The sequence below is a fragment of the Neolamprologus brichardi genome, chromosome 6, assembly GCF_056152115.1.
Source record: "Neolamprologus brichardi isolate AB-2024 chromosome 6, ASM5615211v1, whole genome shotgun sequence".
In the NCBI taxonomy this organism is placed as follows: domain Eukaryota; kingdom Metazoa; phylum Chordata; class Actinopteri; order Cichliformes; family Cichlidae; genus Neolamprologus; species Neolamprologus brichardi.
In genome coordinates, this window is record NC_142109.1 from 11,352,248 (window position 1) to 11,378,849 (window position 26,602).

At 40.1% G+C, this 26,602-nt stretch overlaps 1 protein-coding gene across 1 annotated transcript in view; it reads right to left on the reverse strand.

The window, feature by feature from the left end:
* Nucleotides 1-1,977: 1,977 nt before the first annotated feature.
* Nucleotides 1,978-26,602, reverse strand: part of tll1 (tolloid-like 1) — a 59,407-nt gene continuing 34,782 nt past the window's right edge. The window contains exons 15-21 of the mRNA XM_006796089.3: nucleotides 25,816-25,976; nucleotides 25,532-25,712; nucleotides 18,746-18,871; nucleotides 15,193-15,320; nucleotides 8,491-8,704; nucleotides 7,954-8,204; nucleotides 1,978-3,673 (exon numbers count right to left, since the gene is read on the reverse strand). Of these exons, the coding sequence (XP_006796152.2) occupies nucleotides 3,539-3,673; nucleotides 7,954-8,204; nucleotides 8,491-8,704; nucleotides 15,193-15,320; nucleotides 18,746-18,871; nucleotides 25,532-25,712; nucleotides 25,816-25,976 (1,196 nt within the window). The 3' untranslated portion in view covers nucleotides 1,978-3,538. The remainder of the gene's footprint in view (nucleotides 3,674-7,953; nucleotides 8,205-8,490; nucleotides 8,705-15,192; nucleotides 15,321-18,745; nucleotides 18,872-25,531; nucleotides 25,713-25,815; nucleotides 25,977-26,602) is intronic.

A 26,602-nucleotide genomic window follows, 5' to 3' on the forward strand; every position in this document is an offset into this window, starting at 1 on the left:
TGCAGTTCTCTGGGTGAACTGTAGGTGGAAACAAACACAGGTCTAACACACTGCTGCAGCAATATTGGGAAACAAGCATGAAGGGACGCTTTAAGGTGACTCTGTCCAGACGTTTATGGTTTCATTTCCTCATTTTAATGACTAAAAAGTGTAAAAAGTGTTGTACAGCATGTACATGAAAGTTTTCCCCATGATGAAAGTTTAAATTAACAGCCTTGTATGCCTTTAAAAGATTATTCAAGAGTTTTAAATATTTCTAATCAGTGTTGTGTTCATCTGGGAGAATACCAGAAAAACAGATTTCTAATAAAAAAAATGATTTCTTTTATTTTTGGGGGCTCTGACCTTTAAAAGGCTCATTAAGGGCGCACTCTAGTGGTTGTCTCCTGGTAAAGCAGCGGCATCAAACTGTTGGGAGTTTGTTGCGCCGAATGAGAGACAAGTGAAGCTCATTAAACTGATCTTATAAAGGTAAGATGAGTTAAGATCTTCTCATGCTGGAAAGCTGTGGTTTTTTGATGTTTACAGGAGTCCCACAAAGAAAAAACTCATTCACAAGAGAGAGTGGACTGCTGTTTGCTGTGGCTGTGTGGTTTTATGCGGAGTGTGCGCCACTTGAATACTTATAGATTTTTTTTTACGAGTTTATTTAAAAGTATACAATTATTTAGTAGTATAAAGTCCAAAATCTCATTGGACGACTGTTACTTAGCTCTGTGATGACGTTCCTGTGTGATCAGCAACTGTCCAATCACGTCTCCCGCTCTGGCACGTTGTGTAAGCATCGTTAAATCTACAAATAGCAGTGTTTGAATTAAGAGTTGAAGCCAGAGAATAAAGAATGAAAGACTATAAGATAACACAAATCAGGAATTCATCTCGAAATGCCGAAAGGTAGAAAGTAGGCATTCGAGCTGTACGTGCATACTGCATCCAAAGGTCAAGAACAAGGTGTTAGGGTCTTTATCAATTTAATAATTGATAATTTGTGCAATTCCCTGTTAGAGGACAATGAGGAATTCATATTTTCAGCATGACAAATAGACCTGAAGATCCACAATGTTGTTTTTTCTTTTATATATATAAACAAGTATTGAACAATGAAACTTAAATTTAATACAGTAACAAAGATAGAGTTAATCTGTACTGCCAGTGTGGGTTTGCACCCAGAGTCCAAAGAGATGCTTGTTAGGTAAAATGGTGGTTTTAAATTCTGAGTGTGATTGTTTTTCTGTCTGTGTGTTAGCTCTGTGATGCACTGCCCTATACGCATACCTTAAATAGGTTTCTGCCCTTCTGAAAGATGAAAGTCACAGAGCTTTATGTTTTACTTGGTTCCCAAAAGCATTCTCTGAAGTTTCTCTGAAAACTTTTTAAAAATGATCACTAAAAGTGATCGTGTTGATAAAACACAATGCTGTAACATCATTAAAACATTGTTGGTGGCAGGTTATTTAAATGAATGCAGACTGACCCCTGCTGACAGCACAGAAAGAACCCAGCTTCCCAACCGTCTCAGACCCAGTCAACAAGTCAAGTCTTAAATTGAGGTTTTATAAAATACAATATGTGTCACTGGATAAGTGATGAGGTCACAAAAACTGACTGGGTTCATTGTCTGGTGACTATACATTTGATCACCAAATTCAGTGAAAATCCATACGGAAGCTTGTTTCTGACACTGAATCTTGATGTATTTACTTAAAGAAGTCCAAATTATGGGTTATAATCTCAAAAATGGATTTAGGGTCAGGTTTGGTCTTAGACTTACTCATCTGAAATGTCTCAGAAAATGTTCTGCCATTCCCAAAAAAGTGGGAAAGTAATGCTGTGAGAAGGTTTCAGATATCAGATATCATGCTGTCACATGATAACCATCTCAAGTTAAATGCTAGGATTTTATGAACAGATTAATATTTCCTTTAAAAACAAAAGACAAAGAGAACACGAGTGTGGCTTTAGCCTGTGTGTATTTTAATGACCGATGCAGAAGACGTCATGTCAGACCCAGAGGTGGAACGATAAAGCAAAAACTACAGTTAACAGTGGGATCAGGGTCACCTGGAGCTTGGCACATACAGCAATGAGAGATTCAACTTAAAAACACACAACTTAAAAGACACACACGCACATTTGCTCTAGAATCACCTACAACACACTAAGAGAAACAACGCAGCCCATTTGCAACACATATCCTTCGAATTGTCCTTTTTTTCCCCTAAATGCACAAAAAACACGTGTATGTGTGCATGTAACCACAAAAGTGACACAAACACACATGCACTGCGGATATCGTCTTACACCCAGACTTCACGTTTCATGTTTTTTTTTGTTGTTGCTAGTTTTTTTTACAATTAAACCAATCTCACCAAACAAATCAAAACATGGCGCCGACACGAGACGTAAGAGCGACGTCCGATAGCATACATTTGGTTCTAAGGCAATATTGTAGTTCCATAGGACTAGTGCTGTTGATTGCAGAGTGCTGTTTGCACGCTGTCTCCATTTGAAAGCCTTCATTCAGTCTTTCAGTGTATTCTTTATTTTTAGCACCATGGGAATCTCTCCTTCAGTCACTGACTTTCAAGAGACAGCTGTGTAAAATATTCCCTTCTGCTATCCACTGGGGAAGAAGAAGAAAAAAAGAAAATCACATGTTCACTGTGGAGGAAGGGCAACTGGACACACCCACAACTTACAGTGAGGCTTAACATTAACATCACACATCGTTTTGGAAGTCTTTATTTGCATTTAATATTCTTTATTTTCTTTTTATTCCACAATCTGCATAAGCTGTAAGCAAGAAAAACAACAAAAAGGGCAAAGGGCAGACTCGAGCCTCTTTGTTCCCCCCCCCCCACACACACACACACACGCACACACACAGTAAACACAATGAGTTTTACAATACAAAGACATGGAATAAAATAATCTGCAGCCGTTCTGAGCTGGGCTGAAGAGACCAGTTCCCAGGCCTCAAAGGCAATAAAAATGTTTGTCAGCAGTTTGTCGTGGGTTACTGTGGATGGTAAGCAGCCGTCTGATCACAGTACGTCGCACGGTCCCAGACTCTGGACTCCCTCCTCGGATGCATTTTTAAGGTCTTTAGTTTCTTTGGCATCCGCGGTTTATATCTCCAAATATGAAACTAGTGTTTGTGCTTTTTATTTGCATTTGTTCAGCTCCGGGTATCTCAGTGAATCTATATGGATCTCCTGCAACCCTGTCGTCCTGTACTGATCACATAGCTTTGATGTGCGGTAACAAAACCATCTCCTCCGTGAAAACGGCTCGCGCGGTCATCAGCGCAATCCCCCAAGTGTTTGCTGATAAGTCTCGATGTTTTTCCTCGTCTCATCTCGGAGTGCAGTGACCTGTGTGGAGCCACAGAGGGAGACAGATATCCACAGAAGAGTCATCTTCTTCTCATAGCTGGCCAAGAGGGGACGAGCTGTACTTTTCTCATTGCCGTGGTGAAGGTCAGGGTAACAGTGGCTGGGGCTGCACAGAGGTCAGAGGTTACGGGCTACGACTGTAGTCATTTCCTGGTGTGAAGGTTCTCCTGGAACTTGGTGCTCGTGTAGAGGATGTGGAAGCCCTTCTTGCTTATTGTGTCGTCGCTATGGAAACGGATCAGCATAGCATCTCCAGGTGAGTAAATCCCCTCTCTAGGCTGAGGAAGGGACAACAGACACACAGTGAAGAGGTTGCTTTTATATATTTCAGGATACAGTACTATGCAAAAGTTTTGATTCACGTCTTGACTAATTTCTATATATTTTGCTTCCAAGCAGCCAGACTTTCTTCTACTTTTCTAAAGTGCTTTTAAGCAACACTTCTCCAGCAATGTTCCCTCTGAGCTGTGCGCATGCGCAATTGCGCACTGCTGGCACGGTCTCCGCGTTGCGCACAAAAAAAAAAATCTAACCTGAATTGAAATTAAAGTAAATATGTTAACAATTCTGTTTTGCAGTGTTAGTCAGTAAGTGACTGGCTGCTCCCGTATGGGATTAGAACGATGCCACCTTATCCCATAGTCCTGCGATTCACATTCGTATATACACAGCTAATCGACGTCGTTGACAGGCTATGACAGCGTCCTTATGTGCAGACACCGGTGTTTTAGCTAGCAAAGCGGCGTTGCTGATGTGGAGTGAAGCCGCGTTGATGTGAGCAGGACAGACGGAACAATGGACTATGTGCACGTTAGCATATGCTACTTCCGGTGCGGAAACTCCTGTGGGGACGTTTGTTTCCGGTATCCTATTCGCGCCCTGTTTACGGTCCAAAACAAGTTAAGCAAATAAATAAATAAAGCGGCGATTCACATTTCTATAGATGTCTCGGGCATTTACCCAATATATCTGTAAATGATGTTCATCGACTTGTCGATATTTTCCCCCCACGCCTCAGGGGAAAAGAGAAAATGGATTCAAACGTTATATTTCTCAGCTGTCCGTCGTTTATCGCGGGTGTTATGTTCTAAAAATAACCAGCAATATGTGAAATCAAGTAGCCAATTTTATTTTTTGACGGTGCAAAACGTTTCGTGTACATCGTGGACATACAGCACTGCACTTCAGAGTCACACTGCTAGCGATAGATGCAGCGATTCTGTACTGTACAGGAGAGACGGAGGAGATCGTCTGCAGCGATCAGGACGCAGGACGTAAATAAGCATGCAAACTTGCACTAAAAATCTGCGAAACAGCGAGGTGAAAGGTGAACCGCGTTATAGCGAGGGACCGCTGTAATTTTGAAGGTAAGTCACAACATACCCTTCGTAAATACTAATATATAGAAACCGTTACCAGCAATCATTAATTTTTTGTGTGGCTTTTTTTCACGGTTTGTTAACATGCTGTGTAGGTGTGTACTTGACTAGCTGATATCGACATAACGGGGAAAACACCTGGTTTGACTATTGTTCACCTGTAGTTTGAATGCTGAACATTTGCCTGTTTAAATCATAAGACCAGTCACTATACAGAGATGTGCTTCTGAATGTGGACGATGTGTCTTCTGCTGCAGTTCTGCTTGTGTTTAGTGATGTAAACAACCGATCGATCTAAACTCTTTAAACGTCAAAATTGATCATTAGATTTTTATGACACAACAGTGGTGAGTGTTCCCACCTTCTGCTCTTTGTAACTTAACGTGATCGTTCCGTTTTCGAGTTTTGGACATCAATTTTGGAGTATATCTTCGCAGTAGCGATTGACCGCAAAGTAAAGCTACCGGAAATGTACAACCCCACATCCGGTCTCAAACCAGGAAGTTAGCATTTTCTCGTGCACAGGGTCCATTGACGGAAAAAGTGTGGACTTTATACCAGTTTTTAAATTGTGTTGATAGGCCACGAAAACCAGAGTTATGATAAAAAATATTTGCAATGTTTGGTTTTCTTCCTGAATACTATTGTTGTTTATATTTACTGCAGGAAGAAACGGTAAAAACGGCGTTTTATAAGGAAAACGCTCGAAAACACTCTCCGCCTGTGAGCAAAAACAAAACCAAAAATCCCCACCCTTTCCTATTGGTGGAAAAATGTACCATGTCGACCAATCAAAACATGGCATTTGTTGTTTAGGGAGGGGGGAAGTTTTAGGAGTGACAAAAAAAAAGTTCTCTTTCATAGCATTCGTTTCATGTCTCACTATGGGAACGCCTCCTGCGTGACCTCATCAGAAGCTCAAATACCATTACGCCAGCCCTCACAGGCTGGCTAGGTGACGCCCATGTCAGGAGGGGCCAGTGCCTCCCTATATAATAGGCTGACATAGCGTCAGATGTCATTCAAAACAAGCCCACCTCTTCCTCGCTTCCATAGCAAGGAGGGCGGTCTGGTGAGACACTCACTCATGCTACTCAGAGAACCGGGGTTATATACATAACCTTAAGTTTTAGGAGTGACGGCGGTGTTTTGAGATGTGAGAGATTTGCCACGTTTAGCGCAAATTTTGTGCAGTTAGTGTGTAGTGTAGTCAATAGTTTTGTTGTGTGTGTCAGAACAATGGGGCGACTGCTGAGTACTACAGGTGTTACAGGAGTGATACATCTGCTGTTGTCAGGCCTGCAGGTATCAGGCTGTTGTTCTTCTTTATCTCATAGTGGACAGAAATTATTTTTTGGAGTGACACAAATAATTTGTGCGGCATCAAATTTGATGCAGAACAGCTGATTGTTCTGTAAATAGTTTGAAATGTTTATTTAAAAAAACCCTTGGCTGCATTTTTAGGTAAACAGCTGCAAAAAAACGTTGTTGTTTGCAAAACTCAGTTACTTTTTTGAAGAAGTAACTATATAATTTATTGCCCAACATTGGTCATTATATACTATATTTTGCAGAGAGAGTTACAGGACAGACCACAGACTCATAATACAAGTCAGAGCTTTATATTAAAAAAAAGAAAGTTGTGTTTTCAAAATTGGAGTTCAAGTTATTGTTACTACACAGGTCATGAACAAGATTTTTTTTTAAATTTTCATTGTAAGTGGGCTAAAGCAGTTAATTAAAAGTAGTCTGACATAAACGTAAATGCTGTAATTTGATTCTTTTAATAAACCATGTAACTTGGATGGATTCGATGCTGGCGTGACCACAGTGCACACGTCTGCTGTCGCTCACAGTGGTCCAAGGGACCGCTCAGGGAGTTGGTGTGTTTGCTCAGACACATGAAAAATTAGAGGGAACATTGTTCTCCAGGCTTTCTGAAGGTCTTTTAAAGTTTTGGGGTTTTTTTTTTTTTTTGGACATTGGCTGCTTTTTCACAAATTTTCAGTCCTTGTACCTGAACATTTTCATGATGATGTTGTTTTTGTTTGTTAAGCCACTAACACTGACCTATGAATCATCCAAGCATTAAAAAATACCTTCTCAATAGATGAAAAAGTGTTGTATATACACAAAACAGATAACTTAGCAAAGAAAAATTCTTAAATCGTAAATTTAGGCAATTTATTATGAGCAACCTGTTTGTTGAATTTATAAAATATGGCACAGATAAGACAGTTTGACATATATAAAAGAGTATTTTTGCACCAACAAGGGCTGTTTGCTGAAAACGTGGCATATCTTGGCATTATGTACAGAAAGCCATGCCCTTAAGATCTAGCTGCTATTCACTGAAGCTTCATCAAAAATGGTGTGGGTCTTTCTTAAACAAGGGAAACAGAAGTAAAAGGCTGAGGTATATGAAACATCCAAAGAACTGGACTGAGAATCAGTGAATCCAAATTAAAATGTTTGGTTCAAATTGTTGTTAATACGTGTGGAGGTGATTAAAATAGAGGTACCACACAGTGAATGTCTGCTATAATGGTTTGTGGTAACATGTCAGCCAGTGGTGTTGGGGATGGTGTCAAAATTGATGAAATTATGAATGCAGTAATGTATCATCACACTTGGATCCACCATGCAATATCATCTGGACATTGTCTGATTGGTAGACAGCTTCCTTTTTAGCATGACAATGATCTCAAACACACTGCCAGTAAAAGCATATCTGAAAAACACACAATGTAACACTATCATGGACTGGCTTCCCCACCATTACTGAAGCAGCGTGGGATCATCCAAAGAGGAGCTTTGACTGTCCTTCAAGAAGCCTGGAGAATTATTCCTGAAGACTACTTAAAGAAATGACAAGAAAGCTGCCGTTCAGGCTATGTTGAAGAATAAAAGTGGACTTTCAAGCTCATTAAAACTGCCTTATATACTGCCTTTCCTATGTATGTTTGCACATTTCAATAAATTGCGAATGCTGCAAAAGTTAACATTGCAAAGTAATACAATGCATATTTATAAAACTAGTTAAAGCTTCACTGACTCAAAGTGCCAAAGCAAACTCATGTCTAACCTATAGTGTTTCATTGTCGACCACTAAAACATGTGGCGAGTCCTCCACAAGTCTTTCAAGTTTACAGACGTCCCTGAAAATAACGGTGACTCACCCCTGAACCGCAGAAGCGTCCCAGTCGGTGTGAGTTGGCATCATACCCATTATAGAGCTCGATGTAGTCATAACCACAGTCGGCCTCCTCCTCCACCTCAAATGTAATGAAGCTGAGCTCGATGCCGTAGCCCTGTTCTGCCGTCAGCAGCCACTCGCAGTCAGTGTGACCCGGATAATTGTTGTCTCCGAACTGGGAGTGGGAGTAAAGGTTCTTCTGATGAGCTTCTGCTTTCAGCCGACCTCCACACTCTAAAGAGGCACAAAGAAAGAAAAAAAGTATGAAAAAAATGTTTTTTGGGGCACTTTTTGTTCTTCCCAGCAGTGAAGAACTAAAGTCAGATTTCATGACGGGTTATTTCAGCATGCACGTGCTGTTAAAGACCACTAGAGGGGGACATTGCTCCTAACTTCAATTAATTACGCTGATGACTTTGAGTGATGTTCTCGACAGATATGGTCTTTGCACAGTGTTCCAAGAACAGACTTAAAAAATCTACTTTATTTACTACATAAGGATATTTATATGACCACAGACCTGTTGAGTGTGAAGCTTGGAAACCCTTCCTTTGCACTGAGGCGTCAGAAATGAAGCGTAGGTACATCTTGTTGCCAGTGGACACCAGCGACTCCGGGATCTTACTGCCACACAGACGACCCAAGATGGTGGCTGTGTCACTGTCCCCGTCAAACGCCTCCAGATGGTCATAGGCACATTCCTGATGCTGCTCGATCTCAAACTCATTAAAGGTCTGAAAAGAAGGAAGCGGGGAGAATGGCAGAGACGGAGAATGAATGAATGAGTGGGTGTTAAGACAAGAACCTTTTAGGAGCTACCAGAGATACTCAAAAGGATACTTCCGATATTCACAAAAGTGCTAAGAGTGACCTTTATACAAGTTGGCGTCGACACAGTTCTCTATTGATGAAATCACGAACTTACGTATCTGCATGATTGGCTGGCAGGTGACAAGCAATTCAAGTTTTTAATTCTAAAAAACATGTAAGTTGTCACTCTGAGAATTCAGTCTTAGGGTTTTACAGTTCTGAGTGATGGTAGCATGGTTATGGTGTCATATGCTAGATCACGGATGTCCAACTCGTTTTACATCATGGGCCGTTTTGATCTCATGTGGGCCAGACCAGTGAAAATCCTCTTTTGCCTGGTGTGTAGAAGTTTTTCTATATGATAAAGACAAGCTATTAAGATATCTTTATCTTAATATCTTCCTTCAACCCTACCTAACTTGGCATTTGTGTATGGACAGCAAAGGAAGAATTTCATTGCACAGAGAAATGCTATTTCTTCTTTACACATGACAATAAACACTTTGAATCTTGAAAGAAATGCTGCTGTGATAAAAGAAAGAAATCTGTCAGCACATCTCTTAAACTGTAAGAAATTAATGTGTAAATCTTTAGATAAAGTTCTGGTCATTGCCCAGACTGTTACAGAACATTTTTGTTAATGCACAGATTATGTCCTATTTTTTTCACCGTGGATCTACTTTTCTGTCATTTGATTCTTTATCTACTACTTAATTACTTTGGTAGAGTATGAATGGGGCATTTGGGAGTTCTTTATCAATAGAAAAAGCTGTTAAAGTAAAAAGTCCAAAATGTATGTGCTTCTTCATGTTTTCCAAAGCTGCTCAGTGCACTTGACTGGAGTCTGTGTTAGGCTGATTCTGCCGCTGGGCCTTATGTTTGTCACCCTATTTGGTCAAGAAAACTACATCTAAAGCTGAGTTCTTGATTTAACTACATCTTTGCTGAATTTCATTTTGCTGCTTTCGCTCTCTCTCTTTTCCCTTTGTTTTCAATCTGTTTCTGCTATCCAGTGAAGGCAGCATGCTCCGAAAAATCTATAAATATGCAAGAACCCTTTCGTAAAGATGCTGCACTACTAATCTAATCTCGCTTTTCCTGAATTTGTATCATCCGGGCAACAGGCAGGCATTCTGAGGTCCCTCACCGGTCTCTCTCGAGCGACATTAGTTGGAGAACGGCACGAATAAAATCCCTAAAGTTGTTCAAGTCACTTTTCCATCTCACTTCTTCATCCAGGTGCTGTTGAAGGAAAGGGCTTAACTTTATCTGCTTGCTTGGCTCCGTAAAGCAGATTAAATTTGTCCATGTGAGGCACGAAGAGCAGAACTCGGAGATCAACAAGCTTGTAGGTACGAAAAATATTTCTGTAGTGTTTACAAAGTCTGAAAATGTGAGGGCTTTATTATTTTAAAGAATTATTTATAGAACTCAGGAATGTAGACAACATGTGCGAGCTGAAGGAAAAAATAAACACAAAGAAGAGCAGACTGAAGGAAGAGAATGGATTATTTCCAAATGTATTGTGTGTTTTTATGAAGAAATATCTTCACGGTAAGTCTTTCATTAAGCATCAAATCATTTTTTAAACAAAGAGAGGTAAACATGAGTTAATGTAGCTGCAATGGAAATGCATTACTCCACTGTTATTGGGTTCTAATTAAGCATTAGATACCCAAATTCCATCCCCAATGAGCTAACTGACTGCCTGTCAGGGGCATGCTTAAAGCTTCCCAAACATCCCTGGTCAATAGTACTGTCAGTCTAAGAAATCCCAAAGCAAAGTGAAGTTATTAGAGAGTAATTAAAATTAGCCGAGGCCACAATACAAAAGAAAATACACACTGTCTCCTCAACCCCATATTTATTTCTGATTTCATTTTCTTTCTCCCATTTGTGGCAGATTAAAAATAATTCCTGTCATTGTCCGTGCTGCATGATATATTACACTGGGTTGTTTTTTTTAATGAAAGATGCAGGATGCTGCATATCACGTTTAGGCTGTTAATCTATCGGTCTGTCGGCTATCTTTCCAAACATTCCTTCATCAAACGTCAATCACTGATACGATCTCGTTTTAGAAAACAAACGTTATTTTCTTTCTGAGCATCAGAGAAGAAACCCCCGGCCCATGCAATGCCTCCACGCGGACAAGCATGTACACAGTGTCACGATTTATAATCCAACCATGTCACCGTGAGCTGAGTCATAACACCTTGCAGGCCTCGCTCCCACACAGTCACACACTTGATTGGCTCTGTCACGTCACCATAACCATCACAACACTCAGATTTTTTTCTTTCTTCTTTTTTTCCATAAACCAACTGACTTGAAGCAGAGAGGAGGGTGAAGGTGGGCTGATGCGTGGATTTCATTACACAGATGGGAAGTGTTTGATTCTGAGGTCGTGATGGCTTCCAGATGTTTCTAACCATACCTCAAGCGAGACACTGGTTTGATGGTCTGACTTGAGCTGTGTACTACATCCAAGCAAGTTGTGTGTGTGTGTGTGTGTGTGTGTGCCAGACAGAGTGAGGAATAATTAAATTATCCTAATGCCATGTTCAGATTTCTGGCATTTTATATGTCCTTCTTTGATGTCATTACTGTGGAGAAAGAGAGCACCCCTATTTATTATATGCACACATTTGTACTCTTTGTGCATACTCACTGAAATGCATATATCTTTATTGAAAAGAGAGTTTACTAACATCCAACTACAAAAAAACTCTTTAAAATCTAGCATAAGGGAAATACATCGGTTTGATTTTGGTGTGATCTCTCTCTTTACCCATGCATAACCTTAGCCCTTACCCTGCTTCTAAGCTGACTGTAACACTAAATCAAATGAATTTTAATACCTGACCTAATTCACCCCCCCTCCTAAAAAAAACAAAAACAAAAGTGCCCTCACTCCTCAAGTCTAAAATTTAAAACTGATATACACAGATATATGTAAAGCTAAAGTGCACAAAACAACAAGTAATATTAAAAACTTAAAGACAAAGGAGTGTGTATTTAGTATCGTTTGAATCACACAAAGTTACAAAGTTACATTCAAAACGGGAGCAAAACCTCGTAACTGTGCTATCGCAGATGATGATGTAATGTGTTTTGGTTACATAAGCGGTCATTAGAGATTATCAAAAACTAAATGACGATGGATGACAGTTTTGATAACAAGCCCATATTGTGGCTGCAGAGTGGAAGTAAGGTGAAGAGCCAAACGTATAATGCATCCTTTCAACAGTGTGTGTGTGTGTTGGATAGAGAGAGACACATGCATGGGAACATGACTTTAGGAGGATTATCTAAAGCATCCTGTGTAAATGTGAGCATGTGAGTGATTTCATTCTTCTGTATTTTTTTTATTATTATTTTTTCCTTTGAAACCAACCTCTGGAGCTGAAACATGAAGCCAACACAAGGATTGTTTGAAAAGTTAGTCAATCCACACAGACCTTCCGATAAAAAGCCCAACATCTACATTACATCTGAAATAAACAGTTTTATCCCCCATTTAAATTGCATTAAGACTTCAAATTATCCATGATTAAAAGAGTGGCTGTTTTGGTGAGGGCGGCTGACATAGATGGTTGTACTGTAGCTGGCAGAGGTCTGCTAGTCACAGAACTGGACTATTGCTGTAGCAGGTTCCTGTGTCTGTTTTGTGCACCCATGCAGTGGATGAGCCTTGCTAGACAAGCTTGCTAGCATTAGCTGATAACACAGGTACTCTACCCTGTTGTTTAAATATGCTCACGGCAGTGTTTTTATACAAGAATATCGGTGACGCAGTAGCTCATAATGGCTCATAATCAATCACAATTCACAGGTTATTGCCTCGAAAATAACAAATTTGACCGTGACCTTGAGCACAGACTGCGTGAATACCTGTTAGGACAGGTGTAATAAACTCATTTGCATTACATTTTACATTGTAGGTGTCGTGCTTTGATCTCTGGTGGGCCGGCCAGTGAAACTCCCCTTTCTGTCAGTTCAATGAAATTTTACTACACATTTAATATCTAATATCTCTTATATCATAAGATCTTAAAATATAAGATAAAGAAGTGCAATTTCAACAATGCATCCATTCTCTTCCTCTCATCCTTGGAGCGTTGGAGGGCCCTGGAGATGGGATACACCCTGGACAGGTCTTCGGTCTGATGCAGGGCTAACACAGAGACAGACAACCATTCACATCTATGGGCTAATTTAGAATCACCAATTAATCTAACCCCAATAACCACATGTCTTTGGACATGGAAGGAAGCCAGACTTCCCGCAGGGAACCCATGCAAACATGGGGAGAACATGCAAGCTTCTTGTAAAACAAGAAAGACTCTTCAGATGGGAGAGTCAAACTGAGGAACTTCTTGCTGGAAGGCAACAGTGCTAACCACACCACCATGCTGCCTCACAATGTCAACAATTTATCTCTGTTTTTTTTTCTACATAAGAACACAACGTCAGATTAAACTGTGAAAAATAAAGGTGTAAAATTATAGAGAAAAATTCCTGCAGCTCATAGTACGTATAAAACAAAGTTTTTGTTATTTTACAGAAAATGTCTCTTTTGCACCGTAGACTCATAGTAGTTCTAGAGCAGATGGTGAAAAAAGAAGAACTTTTCTGTAATCTAATTGTTTTATTTGGTGTAGTATGAATGGCCATGGAGGATGACTTTATCAGTAGTAAAAGCTGTAAAACTACAATAAAAAGTCCAACATGTATGCCGGCATTCACATTTTCAGTCATTCAGTTGGCCAGATTGGAGTCTAGTGTCAGTCCGATTCTGGCCACTGAACCTTATCTTTGACACCCCTGTGTTAGGTGGTTATTTTGTATAAATATGATTAAATTCTGACCAGTACTGTAGAAGTACTGATTCAGAACACAACTCCACAAACCAATTAGAGGCCAGGTTGCTCCCCCTGTTATTTAGTCCCTTGTGAGAACAAATGTGAGCTCTGCACTTATGACGTTCATACCTTTAGAAAGTAAAAGTAGTAGTCTAACAGTCAACTAACAGAAAGTTACTTGAAGGCTGCAATAATTCACAGATTAAAGCCATTCTTTAATCTTAAATGCCACTAAAACTCAAACCAATTTTGGCTTCATAATTGAGAAGTCTTACTAATACTCGTAACAAGTGACAATACATATTATAGTTTATCTTTGGTGGACTGTGCAATTTTCTGAACTTTCTGAAATGTATAAACTAAATTATTAATATATTTAAGAGACAGTTACAAGTAATCATCTTTTTGCAACACTTCTTGGACAAACAGTGGAAGCAGTCATGATGTAAAATAAGGTTATGTCTTGTTCACAGCATCATCTCAACATGTTTTAGTTTACCTGTGTTGTGCTTTATTACGTTCTTAAATAAAATGTTTGGTCAAGATGAACATTTTTAGAAGCTGAAGACAAACATCAGCTGTCATTTTATCCTCTGAAGTGAAAAAAAAAAACTACCCCAAAGATTGTATGTCATCACTGGTTTTCTGTTTTGTTGTTCTGACATGTCTCCATCTCTATCCATCCATTCTCTTCCACTTATCCAATTCAGGGGGGTGGAAAGGGGGGGGGGGGGTACACCCTGGATAGGTAGCAGGTCTGTTGCGTGGCTAATGCAGAAAGACAGACAACCAATCACACCTATGGGCAATTAAGAATCATCAGTTGACCCCACAAACTGCATGTCTGTGGACCGTGGGAGAAAGCCAGAGTACCCAGAGGGAAACGCAAACTCCACACAGAAAGACCATTATCATTGCCCCTGTCATCACCTCCATCAAGCAACAGTTCAGAGTTAGATATTCTCCCTTTAAATGACTTCCTAAACTGCCAAGGACCAAATAACCATTCAGATTTGTCTTGGAGCTAAAACTATGCTTAGCTTGCAATTCTCACATCATCTTCTCTAGAGAGGCAACACTGAAATGTCTGAGTTTCTGCAGTAGAAACAAACACTTCACTAAATGGTACTGGAGCTCAATTTTAATGGTGTCTTATAAATACATACATGTGCACCAAATTAGAAAATACGCAAAAGACTTTGTGTGTGTGTGTGTGTGTGTGTGTAGGCAGCACACACGCATACACAGGCGTAGAAAGGCACACTGACACAGATGGCCACTGCCCAAGGCCTTTCTCTAATGCATGAGCACTCACTCACAGTTAGCCCAAATATACAAACACGCACTTTCTCCCTCATTCACATTTGGGTTTCATAAGTGGAACACGAAAGGAGAAGACATGCCAAGGCTTTACCATACAAGATGACGCCACAGACAGAACGGTGCGTCATTACAGTGGGGTGGCATTCCTGTGATTTCCAGGAAAAACACACAGAGAAAGAAAAGCCTGACAATGTTGAACCCGCTTTTACGTGATGCACACTTACAATTTTGACTCTGTGTCCCGGTGTGGCTGTGATGTCCCAGGTGCACTCTTTCCGGCTGGGGTACTTGTCTGGCCAGTTTGGGCTGCTCAGGGTCCCACTGGGACTGTGGATCTTATGCTCACACTCGGCTGGAGACACACACACACACACACAAAAACGCAAGAGCACACACAGAGAGGAAGTTTAAAAATCATGGCTGCACAGGAAAAGGTCAGAGGAAATGGAAAAGGAACAGGAAGGAGAGAAACACGAGAACTAAATGAGAGAAGAAGATTTCAAAGAAGCACATCCTGGTGACAAGTTCACAGTGGGTTTCACTTGAAATTGGCAGCAAGCTTTGCACAAACACTGCAGTGGGACCTTTGCACTTTCTATACTGTATCGGCATACAGAACTGCTTAAAGAACTGAAAAGCTTACACCTAAACAGCAACATGATAGAGCATGTCTCTTTAAAACTGTAGTGGTAACAGAATAGCTGAGTACATATATATATATATATGTACACTATTTATTTGTATACAGTAATTAAAGTAAGAACCATATCATTATTTTAGATTTAGGAGAGGAGGTGGGCCTGAATGCTTTCTATATGCATTCAGTGAGTTTAGACTGACAAATAGTGTACATTTGTGTAACCGTACCTGCACATGTAACATTCAGAGTCTGTTAAAGATTGAATGCTTTTCTAAACACCATTGCATTCATTCATTCAAGTATCAAACTCAGTGGTTTTTGTTTTTATTCCTGACGACTACTCTGTCATTTGACCCACTTTCTTTGATTTTAAGGCTTTGTCAGCTCCACCTACTCATTACATTATAGAAAATCTTACTCAGCATTCAGCTCTTTGTTGCCACAGAATCTCAGAAAGCGCACTGAAAAATATCAGCTGCACTTCATTTGTCACTGATGGACGAGTCTGGAAACACACAGGAGCTGTTTGTTAACACTGACTACTTTCCTCCTGGAGTCTGTCTCAGGTTAAAGCTGTCCAGAGCAGCCCACACACAGTCACACATGGCATTTTCATGCATTCGATTTTAATGAGAAAAATGCTATGGCTTTATGAAGGTGCGGGGAGGCAAAAGGCACGCACACGACAAAGACGATGTGTTTGAAGGTGATGGCTTTTATTTCTCAGGAAGACCAAACTCATGTACAGCATGAAATGGCATCCACAAGAACAACACGTGAGTCTGAAAAAGCTTTTTTTTATAGCATGCAAAGTATTACATACAGATGTCAAAATCTCCACACAGTTTTGTTTTTACAGAAGAGTGTAACATCTCATGTTACAGATAGAGCCATGGGTACAATCTGATCGAGTTGCTGGTAAAAACTAACAGTTTCAAAGTCATTGCAAGAGTTTAAAATGAGATCCCTGAGACTTTAAAGGATGCTGTGTGTCATTTTTTTATATTTCCCACTGGTGTGAAAAGCCATAAAGGTGAGTAACAATTATGCTTAATGATGAATCCAGGGTGTAACAACAATTGCTGAAATCTTCTCAAACAAGCCGAAGCTCATGTATGTATATAAACAGGGGCACAGGCCGTGTGACGGGAATATGAATTAGTGTGACACGGCAAGGCTCGCTTACACTGGTGTTGTGCACATATAAACACACATGTACACACAGGAAGACAACGCTACACGCAAAGCTTTCAAGGTCCCAGATGTTTGAAACACAAGTCTTTTTATGAGCATCACGGGGAGTCTTTAGTGAGGTGTGTATGTCAGTGCTGATGTTGTGAGTGTGTGTGTGTGTACGTGTTCAAAAGTTCAACTTCAAAGAGCTGTGTATAATATGTCCATTCAGCAGGGTGTGTGTGTGTGTGTGAAAGTGCAAATAACTTTTAATAAATAATGTTTTCTGTCAAACTAAAACTTTTTTCCACCCTTTGTCCGTTTCTCACACACATCAGAGTGAACGGAGTTTTAGAGACTGCCAACTGGTTTTTAGGTCATCTGAGAAGAGTTCAAGAGTATCAAGTCGTTTAGAGTGGAGCATCTCCTGAAGTTAATCCCCTACATATAACTTATAATGTCACAGTTTTGTGGGACATTTCTGTGGTAATTAATTTGGACTTGGTGTGTTTCTGTTTCAGGAATGTCCTTTAAGAACAGTCCAAGTTAGGTCTGATGACTTTCAGTGTAAGCCAACTGCCCTTCAGGGCCAGTAAATGTCAATGTGAAAGCTGTTTCTTTTTTAGTCTCACTACACAAAATAAATACTCTTAATATATAATTAAGTTTTTAATTTTTGCTGATGTTGTCCTAAAACTCCCTGGTAGAGGGGTGTGTTTATTGTTCCAGGATCGGACATATCAAGTCAATCAGTTGAACACTTGACACTTTCTGATTTAAAAGCTGAGACTTGTAAACCTAAAGAAAGACTGTGTGCAACTTAAAGAAGCAGTTCACCCCCAAACTGAATGCACAGTCGCATTAAAATAGTTCTACAGTTTTACATATCAGGACATTTTAAAAATTACATTTAAAATAAGAATTTTAAAAAGTTATCTTGACTTTAGCAGCTCTTAGAATGAGGTAAATACAACCTGAGATGAACAACAATGCATGGCATATGAGACCATTTATTTAACAGAAACAGTGTGTAAAAGACAAAGAGCACCCCGTCATTCCTTAGCTAGGAGAACCACCTTAGCTGGTGGTAACTTTATCAGTCTCTCACATCATCTCATATCATGTGATGACTCCTTCTGCATTTTGTCTCAGTTTTTGTTAAAGAAATAGTAACATTGTGTAATATGTCATGTTTTGAAGTTCACCTGAGGTTGTATTTACCTTTATTTAGACCTGTTGAGGACTAATTTATTCTTAATATGTCCTGATATATAAAACCTTAAACTTGTGTTCCATTTTGCCTGTAGTGCTATTTATTTGTCTGCATTGTTTTGGTCTGAGCAGGTTCACCCAGCACCTATTTTCTTTCTGTCTGCCAAGCTTTTCACTACCCAAGAGGAAGAATGCCTCTACCTGTCCCGAGGCTCATGCGAGTGATAGCGTGACAGGATGTAAGTACTGATGGTGTCTGAGCTTTAACGTTAGCTAGCTGCATGCCTTCTTTGGTTGGTGGGTGTAGTTTGACAGAAAGAAAGCAAGGTCATGATTTCAGGAAAAAGACATTCCTGCTGAGTTTTTCAATTTCCTTTTTCACTGGGGTGCACTCCAAGGCAAATGCCATAAGATTTTATTATATTCAGGATATGGCAGACATTTCTACAGTGGACATCCCAGAAATTGGACAACTCTCACTTGAACAATTTAGATGAATAAATAGCGCCAAAGGCCAGATGATTTTGGGGTGAACTGTCCCTTTAATCTATGTGAAAAAATATAAGCCAAAGAAAAAAAACTCCCTCAAATGTCAAGCCTGCTATAGTGTGGATGTGTGTGGACAGCGTGTGATGGATGATGGCTATTCTTATGAATGAGCACATGCTTGTGTTGATGCGCGACAGCATGCACGTGTGCTCCGGTGCTTTTATGCCAGTGTGTGTGTGGGTGTGAATGCACATGAAACCCACCTTCCTTACAGTCATGTTTGTTCTCATGCAACACGAAGCCATGGCGACAATGACACACGTAGGAGCCCACCGTGTTGATGCACTCGTGTTGGCAGCCGCCGTTGTCCTTGCTGCACTCGTCTTTGTCTATGAGGGACACACATGCAACACGTCAGTGATGTGGAAACATCAGAGAGATGAGATGGTGGGAAGGGAGAGAAACAAAAGAGGACAGTAATGAGGTGCGGGTGCAGTTGAAAAGGAGAAAATGAAGACAAGTTAAACATTTTATTGCAAGGCTGAGAGTTAAAGCCCAGCAGGATGATCAAGTGAGCCATCCCGGCTTTGAACGCTCTCTGCAGCTTACTTTTTTTTTTTTAATACAGTAACAGCTGGAGATCAATAAAGGAGAAGTTACTCAAAAAGGCAAAAGTTTGCATTGATTGCCACGGAGAAGAATATCTAACGAAAGAAAACAAAAAAACCTTTCTGAAGTTTGTTAGTTTGTGTAAGTCTGTTGTTGTGTTGCAATCATCTACGTTCAGGTCACAGCAGCTGTCTTATTTAGGTTTACTGAATTTTGATTATTCTTTGTGTTTATTTTGAAAGCATTACTTCCCTTGTGTGTCCCAATGTGTTGTTTTGCTTCCTTAGTTGTCCCTACTTTGTGATCCATTAACTTGTCCCTGATTAGTTTACATACCCTGCTTGTGTATCTTGTTTGTGTACTTGTTTTAGTCTGGGGCCCAGTTGCAGTCCAGCCCCTGTAACCCCTCTCTTTGTTATGAGTGTAACACAGACTGAAAGCACGCGTGGCTGCTTAAGGGTCTCTTAATTAATGGGTAGGGTAGAACCACAGGAGTAAGCTTTGGGATGCACTTGGCTTTCTCTAATGATGGAAGGAACTTCAAACCATCTGCAGTGATTTATACAGCTATCAGATGGAAGTAATAACATCATGTCCATAACTTTCAACATGCATAAACTCTAATGAACAGTCTCTGTTTATGTTATTCGTATTTTAGTGTAGAGAGACAGAATATCATCCAAAAATCCAGAAAAAAACACATTACATAAAATGTATAAATTGATTTGCATGTCATTGAGTAAAATAAGTATTTGAATCAAAACAGTCTGAATTCTGGCTCCCACAAATTGGCTGTGTGTCCATGTGGCACACAAATTACAAGATTGTAGACCTGCACAAGGCATAGTGAGCTACAAGGCCATCCGCAAGACGCTTGGTGAGAAGTTGACAACTACTAGTGTGAATATTAGGAAATGGAAGAAACATAAAATGACCATCAATTGCACTTGGTCTGGTGCTCAAGGCAAGATCTTGAATCACAGGGTTAGGATGATCATGAAAAAGGTGGTAGATTTGGTAATGACCTGAAGACAGTTGGGACCAAAGTCACCAAGAACACCACTATTAACACACTATACCGTGCAGCACCAATGGGGTCTCCCAACTCAAGAATGCATATGTAGAGGTCTGTCTTAAGTTTGCCCGTGAACATCTAGTGATTCAGAAAAGGCTTGGGGGGAAAGTGTTGTCGTCAAATGAAATCAAAATCATACTCTTTGATGTCAACTTCATCTGCCAAGTCGGAAAGAGGAGAAATGCTGAGTATGACCTAAAGAACACCGTCCCCACAGTCAAGCATGGAGGTGGAAACATTATGGTTTTGTTTTTTTGCTAAGGGTACAGCAGGATTTCACTGCCTTGAGGGAACAATGAATGAACCTCCTTCCCTCAGCCAGAACACTGAAGATGGGTCGCGGATGTGTCATGACAGCATGACAACGACCCAAAAAATATCACCAAGGCAACAAAGGAGTGGCTAAAGAAGAAGCAAATGAATGTCATTCAGTGGTCTAGCAAGTCTCTTTTATGTAATGTGTTGTAATGTGTTTTTTCTCCATTTTCAGCTGATATATCTCTCGCTGCATTAAATTGAAACTATAGTAAAAGTGAGAGAGAGTTCATTTCTTTGGAAGTGAGCAAACTTGCAAATCCAGTGGGTGATCAAATAATTATTTGCCCAACTGCATATCATAAACTGTATGATTTTTTTCAATTCATCATTCATTTTCGCTATGTGCTGATACATAAAAGATTTCATCATTCATCAACTGTATACGGAATTGGTCAGAATCCAATAAAAACTTCTGTCTTAGTCACTTTTGGAACCTTTGAGCCTCTGTATTTATGTTTATACCCCACCATGGTACTTTACAATCCCATCATATACTACATAATTATGTTAGATTATTATTGGAGCTACACATTTGTTGCACTGAGTAAAAGACTCCATTAAATATGCAAAATATAAAAAAATATTCACAATGTTAATATAAATTAAAAAGTTTGTTTTATCATTCAATACACATTACCTCAAAATTCAGAGTGCACATGTGGTGTCTTGCGAATGTTTTGGGAATCTGCTAGAATTTTAAAATAAGATTTGAACACCAAGTAAATGCGCATGCTACAGTATTGTTTGGTCTGTTCATCTTTTAGTCCATTGTTATGCAGTTGCTAGGTAACATGATGATGTTGATGAATATATCAAGCATCAATCAATTTGTTGCTATAAATTAGAAATTAGTTATTGTTGTGAAATGTCAATGATACAGTACCTTTAGGTGTTATAGATGCATAAAAGCTGCAAATGGATTATTTTATCCTCTTGGTAACTGGCAACATGATGACATCATAATGTCTGATATAGATGAGAACCTTCAGGGCTTAAGATGTACTTGTGTACCAATGTTGTTTGCACCACTCCCGATCATGTAAGAGGAGTTTTTAGGTAAACAGATGCAGATTGTTTGTGTTATAGTAAAATGTTTGGTTTGGCACAGAGTTTGATCAAATTGATCCGGTTGCAGGTTAAAGGTGGAAACGTTTTAAAGTCCAAAAACAAACTCACTTCCCAATCATTTTCTCTCCCTCATACTCAATTTGTGGTGTCCTCTAACCACCTGGATTCACCACAGGATGGGCTGGGTGAGAACAAAGACTTTGGTGAGGCTGAATCCCGGGTGGAGGCGGAAGAAGCAACGGAAGGTTCGCTCTGCTCGGGGTTGCCACGTTAAGCGCGGAGACAGAAAGAGGCAGAGGAGGTGAGGATGGATTGCAGACCACACAGGAAGACAGAGGATGTATGGGGAGAGTGTGGGAGCACAGTGTGTTTGTGACTGAGAGAGAAACAGATTCCTATAAAGAGATGTGAGATTAGACACAGACGCCGAGTCTCACTTCAACTTTGGAGCTTGTGAATTAAACTAGATCTGCTTTTAATGAAACCACTAAATCCTCTCTCTCTCCCTCTCTCTTCCTCCGTGTGTGTTTGTCTGTGTCTGCTGTGGTATTACAGTGCTATTGTGGGCTCAGTCTCACCCTATCACAGGCTAAGAAGCTTTGCGGTCGATGCTACACAGTGTTCATTGTAGCTGTCTTCAGGTCAAGCACAAAATGTCCACATGCACGCACGAGCAAACACACACACACGCACACGGATTAGTAGTATGTGGGAGGCTGAGGGGACCTCCCTAAAGCTGCTGGCTGTTCACCAACCAAAAGCTATCCCTAAAAGCTTCTGACAGTAACTGAGCTACACAGCAGCTTTTAACACACAAGTACTCACATTATTCTTATCTGAGTAATTTCCTTTTGTTTAGCTGTGTGTTAAAGGTGTGCTGCAGGTTAGTTGAATGCAGTTAACAGCTTTTCTTCCTCTGAAGTTTAAACTGTACTGTTTGAGTAAAAAAGAGAAATCTGTATCATAACATCCAACAAATTTCTCCCTGAAACAGCAAGCGGGGAACATTTGTTGTATTTTTAGTTGAAAACCGGGCTGTGTCCCAATTTCATACTGTTTAAGACTGTCTTTGAGATTGCAGTTTAAAAAAAAATCAACTTACATATATTTGCATACGATAATCACGGCCTGGATTTATGAAAATACATGATGGTGACAATACTTAAACATTTTGGATAATAAAAAGCTTTTTTCACATCATGCATGCTATATTTCTTTTTTGATGGCACAGATTTGAGGGGTGTTGTTTCAGTTTGCACTGTGACCACATTCATTTCCATCTAGACTTGGATTTTTTTCTCCTGTATTGATGATGGGAGAGTCTTTTCCAGCGCATCCCAAACATTCTTAATGGGATTAAGGTCTGGACTCTGTGATTACCAAGCCAAAGAGTGATGTGTCATGCTTCCCAAACCGCTCTTTTACTCTTAGAGCCTGATGAATCCTGGCATTGTCATCTTGGAACCACCAACAAGGAAGTAAAAATCTGCTGATGGAAAAAGCTGACCACTCAGTGTATTCAGGTACTCAACTAACCTCATTTTTTTGCAGGGCCACATTACGCTGCTGAATCAAGACCTGACCAACTGAACCAAACCCAGATCATAGGACTGTAGCCAGAGGCTGGTACAGTAGGCAGTAGGGAGTATTGCTTCATTTGCCTCTCCTCTTACTCGCATCACTGTCCTACTTTCATTGTTCCAGAGTCCAGTCATTATGGTCTTCAGCAAACTGGAGCCACACTTCTTTGGTGAAGATGATGGTTCTCCATTATACTTCAAGGTCTTTAATAATGTGTAAACCTAATGCTACTTGGTTCAGCAGTCAATCAGCAAATCAATAACCCTTTCAATCCTTCTGAAAAACAGTAACATGTTTTTCACAACCACAGGATATGTCTTCTAACATGGTTGGTTAAGCTCCTCACAGCATCAGTTATGGTTAAATAACCTGTTACCATCCAAAACATAGTAATCACTGCAGTAATTATCTAGTGTAAGTCTTAGGCTACATCCACACGTACCCGGGTATTTTTGAAAACACAGATTTTTCTATGCGTTTACACCTTTCGTCCACACGTAAACGGCGTTTTCGGTCACTGAAAACAGAGATTTTTAAAAACTCCGGCCAGGGTGGATATTTTTGAAAACTCAGTTTTTGCATTTACGTGTGGACGAGAAAAACGGAGAAAACACAGCGTCAAAGGTGTGCGCCTTTTTTTGACGTCACACTGTGCGCCACGTTATTGTTTCGGTGAAATGAATTTCTACAATACTATTACTGTTAATTGTACTCTCTGCAGCGTTTAAATGCTTACATACACACACACAGTTACTGTCCGTCCACACATACGACTCGGTTCTGTTTCTATGCCCCATCCTTGTTTACTATTTCCCACCGAGGCTTCTAGACTTCTGATTGGCCAACATTTCTACACGGTTAGGAATATATCGCCACCTGTTGCTTTGGCATGTTACTTGCAGCGTTTTCCTTCATTTCTGCGTTTACGTGTGGACGGGATTAGTTTTTTAAACGAAAACAAAAAATCTCAGTTTTCAAAAATACCCGTGTACATGTGGACGTAGCCTTAGTTTGCTTAGTTAACCAGGTGATGACTTGTTTTTGGACAGGTAGTGTATATTACTTTTCATTCAGTAAACAGTAAGTAGCCATATAGTACATTTATTTGCTGAACATTTTAGAACCTGTAAATTGATCAAACTCACCACTTTCTTCATTACTATTTTTCCATATTAGCTATCATGCAAACACTGTGTGACATAAAACAATAACTACACATTCATTATGGGTAATTCCACTATTTACTTTACTTACTAATTTTTTAAGGGTTTTCATTTAAGGCCTAATTGGGAGCTTTAATTTGGATGACAGAAAGCTGTAGAATAACATCTCATAACTCCATATTATCACAATTTTAGTCCACCGAATCATAGATTTTATCAATAATTCGTACAATACTGGGACACAGAACGTTTCCTTCTGGAGCAGAATGGATAAAGAAAGGATCCACATCAATAAAGTAGGATCTATCCATTCCCTTAATTGACCAGAGCCAATCAGAGATCAATCCCGATTGTGAGGTCATGTTACCTCTGACCTTTGATGAGATTGCCAGCCTGGTGCCGACATGACCATGAGTTGAACTGACGCGCGATACGTCCTGGCACGACTCAAACACAAACATACGCTCCTGACACTGTGCCAGTCTGTCTGAGGGAGAGAGGGCAGAGAGCAGGGTGAGTGGAGGAAGCCAGAGAGCAGGTGGAGGCAGGATGAAAAAAAACAAACAAACAAATATGCAAACAGCTCTGCATACACATGAACATTTCACCTAATACTAAACCATGCAAACAACCTCAAATGAATTCACAGCAGAGGGAGATGGGGACACAAAATGAGGCATGTAGATGCTCAAACAAGAGTGTTTATAAAAGTGCTAATGCCTCCTAAAGCCACTTCTGCTCTGGACATTACACGGTTACCTAAATCTCTGCGGCACAGTCAGTGATGGCTTAGATATCAGTAGCAGTGTGATTACTATTCTCTAAACAAGTATTTTACTTACCTAATCTAAACAATCTAAGCAATCCAGATTTTTTGGTGAGTGCAACATAAATGGAAAACTTTAACACAACACATGGCTAATTCTGACTAATCTCTCTTATTTCTCCTGTGTGCATCTCACCTTAAGACTGATATGTTTCGTTAGTCTAAACACTGAAATGGCTGCCAGCTTCAAAGGTTAAAATGTTTGCAGAAGGGGAGGATTAGTGTTCGGCATGAGTTTCTGGCAGTGTGACTGAATTCCAGTGGTGCCGAGCATGAAATACCAGAAACCGCCCCTGCACCATAATCCACTTCTCCTGTGTCCATCTTATTTGAAGACTCCTGACATTCCAGTAAAAAACAGGCCTGACACACACAGTCTCACACACGCTGAGTCACACGTGTGTTTTACCTGAGAAGAAGTGAGCTTTAAAGCCTTTCTTAGAAACGGTGTTGTCCGACTTGAACTCAATCCTCATGTTGTTGTACTGAGAGGTGATGACCTCCGGGACCTCGGTACCACAGTATTTACCATGCAGCTTAGAGTCGGATGAGAGGCCGCTCCGCACTTCTACGTAGTCGTATTTACACACCTAAACAAACAGGCAAGGCTCTTGTAACAAACAATCACGAGGTGGCTGCTGCTTCCTTTCTCTCTCACTGAAATGTTGCATACAAATACATGGACGCACTCACCTCGTTGCCTTCAAGCTCGAACGCTTCAAACTGCATGGAGATGCGATACTGAGTGGGCGCCACCACCTGCCACACGCAGTTTTTGTTGGGTGGGTACTCTTTAGGCCAGCCAGGTGTGCTAATGGTCCCATTTAACTTTGATAGAAGACCACCACATGCCGCTGGAAACACAAAGGTGTAATCAGTTCAGAAAAGACACAAATTCAGCTTTTTTTGCCTTCATTTGACAGTTGAAATGAACAGAAAAAACTGATACTGTGTAAAGTAAGTTTTTTTCATTATTATAAAAACTTTGGGATGCACCTTCTCATTGAATTTAGTTTGAAATGCTGCTTGAAAAAAAGACAACAGAGAGTATCTGAAAAGAGTTGAATCACTACATTTACAGTTGTAGTCAGAAGTTTGCATCCACTCATCATGATCAACTGAAGTTTGCAGCTGCCCAAGCTAAATGCCTTGTGGAGAACAGTTTTATAGTCAGACCAGACAAAGGCTGAGATATTTGTCTATTCACATCAATGTGAATAGATGTATGTTTGAGGGACTTTCAAATCTAAGACCTCTGTACTAACTGTGAAGCACGGTAGTGGCACCATCATTGTCTGGGGCTGTTTTGCTGCCAGTGGTACTGGGATATTGCAAAAAAGCGGATGAAATAATGAAGAAGCAGGACTACCTCCAAACTCTTCAATGTTACCTACAATCAGGATGTAGACAATTGAAACTTGAGTACAACTGGGTGTTTCAACAGGAAAATGATCCCAAACACACCTGGGATCATTCCACA